At 48.5% G+C, this 5,460-nt stretch overlaps 1 protein-coding gene across 1 annotated transcript; it reads right to left on the bottom strand.

Moving 5' to 3' along the window:
- Positions 1–1,131: 1,131 nt before the first annotated feature.
- On the bottom strand, positions 1,132–5,460 carry SLC35E1 (solute carrier family 35 member E1; the record flags this gene model as incomplete). Its single annotated transcript, XM_057385136.1, has 6 exons — positions 1,132–1,780; positions 2,399–2,644; positions 3,098–3,223; positions 3,888–4,025; positions 4,368–4,438; positions 5,172–5,460. Coding segments are annotated over 6 exons (1,107 nt in total), but the record flags the coding sequence as incomplete, so codon positions are not given.

Here is a 5,460-nt window from a genome sequence, read left to right as displayed (position 1 = left end):
TCAGCTTGATTTTTGCACTGAAAAATAAATTCTTTATTATCCAGAAAGGAGCCAAATCATCATCATCATCTCACATCATGGAAATGGCCATTTGTAAAGCAATAAATACAAGGAGTGTTCTGTGCCACACTCTGAATTTTGTCATTATTTTTTTGTCATGGAGGTGTCTGGGACCTCTCTGGTAAAAGCATAAAACTTATGCTGTTAAAGTCTCACTGTACAACAGTCTGGCAAGGAAAGAAGGCCCCTAAAATCTTTTTGCTAAAGCAATAACAGAAAAAAAAATTTGATTTCAGCAAAACTCAAGTTCCAAGCTGGGTTTTGCTTCATAAAAAGGAATTTCATCCAAAGGAATGAAGCTGAATTTCATCCCTTCCATGCACAAATGCAGGAYCCGACACACACACACAAAATCACCTCATCTATAATTTATACTGGATCAGTTCTTAACCATAAATTATCTATTTACTACTGATTCCAATGTTTTTTTTTTTTCTTGAATTTCCTATTCGAGCCAGGGGAGTTGCAGGAACAGCACAGGWTGCAAAATTGAACTTCTTTCAGCAGGAAGTGGAAGTCAGGTTAAATCCACACAGATACTCCAACAGCAGTAATTGAGAAATTTAAAAACAAAAAAATCCCAAAACAAACAATTAGGGGCTAAAAAGACTTAAAGAACAATTAATAATGATGATTGTTCAAATCCATTCAAAATAGACATTAYATCAGAGAGCGTGATTTGTGCATAAAACTGAGGACAAAACACCTTTCACCTTCCAATTCCTAAAGCAACAAAACTGTTTTGAAAGAACAGGTGTGAAGCAAGTAAAAAAAATAAAATATCATTATTCCAAACACTTTTATTTGTGAAGGAGTTTCCTGCATGGCCATGGGACAGCAATGTCTGAAGTTACAGGGCTACATGATTCAGAAAACAAGGATGATTTGGAAGTTTGGCTTGGCTGTTCTCTACCATGAGCAGTGATTTGGAGAAGTGTCTGGGAGAGATCCATCCTTCCACTGCCTGCTCCTCCACAAACACCCCTGGGTGCTCACCCAGGACTGGAGAGCAGAGTGAAAACCCACAAGAAGTTCCACAGATGCTGGAGATGAACTCAAGTTTTACCTGTGACTGATCCTCCTCAGACAAATCTTGATAAGAGCAGCAGCAGCACCCCTCGCTTTCACTCCTCTCTGAAAGCTTCATTAAAAATTATCATTAAACCGTTATTAGAGAACAACTTCAAGGTGACATTAACAAGATACTGGCCCGAATTCAGCTGCCAAGAGAATAAACACCCAACTGGGAGACTCTGCAAGGAGCAGGGGCAGATGTTCCTCTCCACCACGTGCACCTCAGCAGAAATCTCTGCTCTGGGTTCGGTTCCAGTGTCAGCTCTGGTTTAAAGCTCTGCCCAGCAGCAGCTGCACCTGCCCTGCTGCCAAACCTGCCCAGTTCGATGGCTCGGTGACATTCACGGATGTGCTGAAAGTTCTCTGATAATGCTGGGGACATCACAGTCTGTGCCTGTCTGCCAGGATCCTAAATATCAAAACGGTTCATGTTGTAGGGTGTGGGATAGTTCTGCCTGCTGTACTGGAAGTGGTCTGTSAGGACGTTGCTGCGGCCGTACTGAAAGTCTCCGTGCTGCCCAAAGGTTGTGAGGCCGTTCTGGGATTTCTCGGGGGCGTTTCGGTGCCGCTCCAAATTCACCAGGTCCCCGGTGGTCACCGGGAGCAGCTGCTGCTTCTTCGCCTCCTGGTTTGCGTCGTATTTGGTCTGGGAAAGGAAGAAGAGATGTTTTTCACAGAATCACGGAATCTTTTCAGCTGGAAAAATGTGAGTGCAGCCTGTGACCCACCCGTGTCACCCAGAGCTCTGAGTGCCATGTCCAATCCCTTCTTGGACACCTCCAGGGATGGGGACTCCAAACCTCCCTGGGCAGCCCCTTCCAAAGCCTGACAACTGATCCAGTGAGTACTGATTTCCTTAGATATCACCTAAAATACCACCTTGACATACTCATATACCCAGAAAAAGGCAAACATTTCTACCGTCACATCACTTCTTGTTAGAGTCTTAAAATATTATTTCCTTCTAATAAAACCTCACTCCTCTCATGTGCCAAACGAACAAACAGATCTTTTGCTCAAGAGATTCTGAGTTACTTCCTTATCTTCCCTTTTCAAGAAACGATTAAGATCAAAATTTAATTCTCTGAGAGGCCCAGCAGCTGCTGTGACCCGAGTCCACACACCCCTCCCCTGCAACACAGCTTCACACCCCTGTGCTCTCTAATTTCACTCCAGCACCTCTCAACTTGTACAAAAACCAACTCAGGGCTGCTGGACTGTTCCAGCTGTGCTTGCTGGAGAAATAAACGCAGCACAGGCTCACCTTGTTGTACAGGAAGACCCCGAGGATGGCTGTCATCATGCCCAGGACGTTGGTGCTGGTGACGGGGTTGCGCAGCATGATCAGGGACACGGTGATCACCATGATCCTCTTGGTGGCATTGGCCACAGAGTAGCTGAGGGGACTGATCAGGTTCAGGATACTGAAGGCAATGACATTCTGAGCGAAATTACAGAATCCACTGATTATAAGCAGCATCAAGGTCCAGGACCAATGAGACATGGAGCTCTGTGGCAAAGCAAACAGCAGGAGGGAAAAAAAATTATCTCGGGTTTCAGGTAACAACATAAACACAACCTGAGTCACTCTCACCTGCTATTGGCAGGAGGAATATCTGYACTGAGCTTTAAAGAGGCCCCAGGAATTGCTTTATGCAACTCCCAACCCAGAGAAGCAGAGGAGGACGTGTCCCATATGCTCTGGGAGTGTTTGTTCCTGTCCCCAACTCCTGAAATTTATGCTGCCCCATAAAGTGCCCCTCCTAACCCYGACAGGAATCCTCACAATCTACACTTTGTTCACTTGTGTGACACAATCTGCAGGTGTTTCACAACCACTTCCTTCCACAGACACTGAAACACTTCAGTGCACTTTTCTGGTCACGTGGTGGAATTTGTTTGCTAATTTTTTTTTTCTCTTTACTTTCTTAACAGCAAACAGTTCTCCAAATAGAGCACTCACCAAGTCATTCTCTACCAAGAAGGAAGAAAGATCCACCAAAACCCAGGTGGGGATCATGAAGAACACAGCGTGGCACCCGAGGATGTTCAGCAGCCGAAGGTGATGGATTCTGGAATCTCTCAGCACCTGGCAAGAGCCGACATTGAACAGCAGTGAAGAAACAGAAACAGCTTTAGGGGACAGGTGAGTGAGGAAAATAAGTAGAAAATCAGTAAATACTGTTATAGTATGAATTTTCTATAAGGGTGACCAAAGGAAAACTGATGTCTCTTTGAAAAACAATGTTTTTTTGAGCGACTCTTAGTATCAACAAGGTATTAATATTAAAATTGATAGCTCTACAAACCAGAAATCATTTTGTAACTAGACAGGGTCAAACACACACTTTAGTTTTGTTTCTATGATTTCAAGGAGTGCCCATTGTTGACAGTGACTTGTTCAGCACAGAGGAATGATTTGATGTAAGGAATAATTTGGTATAAGATATATTAAAAAGTTTCAGATGAACTGAATTTAAGCACTACTRAATTGCCATCAGAAAAACAAAAGAATCCATGTTGAGAAGTAAAGAAAAGGCTCAGGAYAAACCCTGAGCTCTGCCCAATTTTCATTGTAACAGCTTCAACATGTAGGAAACACACACAGGGAACATACAAAATAACAACCATCCCTCTGGGCTCCTTTGACTGCAAAGCCAACTTAAAAAAAAATACATTTATGTGACTGAAATGACACACTATYCTGCTGCAGGGTGACACCAGTGACCCAACACCGTGAATAGCAGTGGTACCTTCTTGGAGAAGATGTTCTGGAGTGAAAAGCACAGAGTAGCAGCAAGAGCACTGATGAGTCCCCACATGTCAAAGGAGAGCTCTGTGACCGTGGCCAGCAGGACACCAGTGATGATGGGGATCAGGGACAGGTACACCTGAAACAGGCACAGAGGGGGAACTTGCACCTTCTAACCAAGTTTATACATCCTGCTGATTTRGGAGGGAAAGAAGAAGGAAGAATAAAGCAACAAAAGCAGGGATCAACTATTTTACTGTTGTAGTTTAAGGAAATGAAGTGACTGCAGTAGACACTGGCAACTCYAGTGCATCAGAGAGCATCACCCTGGTCAGCACTGGATGTGTTTTATGCTGACAATAAAATGAAAAGGAATTGGTGAAATCTGCACAATCTAATTCCAGCCCCCAAATCCACTCCAGCCAGCGCAACACCCCCCGAGCAGCACCAAAAAAAGAAACCTCAGCAAACCTGTCCGCACCTTCGTCGTCTGCTTCTCCTTCATGATGATCCGYGAGAGCAGAACCACCCAGATCGGCATCGTGGCTTTCACTGGGGACGGGAACAAAGCGTTGGTGGGGACACGGGGTGGGGACAGCTCCAGCAGCCACCATCAGCAGGGGCAGGGACGGAGCAGGGGCAGGGATGGAGCAGGGGCAGGGATGGAGCAGGGACAGGGACGGAGCAGGGGCAGGGATGGAGCAGGGACAGGGACAGAGCAGGGGCAGGGTTGGAGCAGGGGCTCAGTGCAGGCGAAGCACAGCCAGGGACGGGTCCTCCCTCCCTGTCACCGTCCTGGGCGTTTGTGCAAATTGGATCTTGGTGCTTTGGGACACTGCTGGACACCCACAGGGTACAGAGCACAGCACTGTCCTGGATCTGGTGCCAGCACACACTGGGGACAGGGACACTGCTCTGGGAACATGTACGAGTACACGGTGGGTACTCGGACACTGCACTGGGCACCTGCACAAGCACACAGTGGGAATGGGGACATGGCACTGGGCACCCACAGGACACGCGGTGGGTACTGGACACTGCACTGGGCACCTGTATAAGCACACAGTGGGTACTCGGACACTGCACTGGGCACCAGTACAAGCACACGGTGGGTACACGGACACTGCACCAGGTGCCCGTAAGAGCACACACCGAATTTCAGCTCACCCCGCTGGGCACTAACCCAAGCTGGTCCCCCAGGACATCCCCCCGGGCATCCCCCCGGGCATCCCCCCACCAGCACAGCCAGCACCGGGACATCCCCGGGACACCCGGCAGCGCTCACCTGTGTGCGCGTAGGACACGGGGACCCGCCAGAGCGAGACGTGCGCGGACACGGAGGCGAAGTACTTGCCGAAGGCGAGCGGGAGGATGTAGCGGGGGTAGGCGCGGGGCGGCAGCTGCGCGGGGCCGGCGGGAGGGACGCGCCAGGCGCGGAGCAGCGGCGGCAGGAGCCCGCACAGCCCCAGGATGTGGAACAGCGACACGGTGACGGGCCGGGGGAAGCCGCCCAGCAGCAGCTTGTTGACCACGTTGCCGCCGGCGCTGAGGCCGTACCAGGCGAGGCACAGCGC

Source organism: Malurus melanocephalus, unplaced genomic scaffold (genome assembly GCF_030028575.1).
Source record: "Malurus melanocephalus ecotype Western Australia unplaced genomic scaffold, MMel_1.1 scaffold_793, whole genome shotgun sequence".
In the NCBI taxonomy this organism is placed as follows: domain Eukaryota; kingdom Metazoa; phylum Chordata; class Aves; order Passeriformes; family Maluridae; genus Malurus; species Malurus melanocephalus.
Note: the sequence above shows the minus strand (reverse complement) of the source record. Positions and strands in the feature narration are given on the sequence as shown.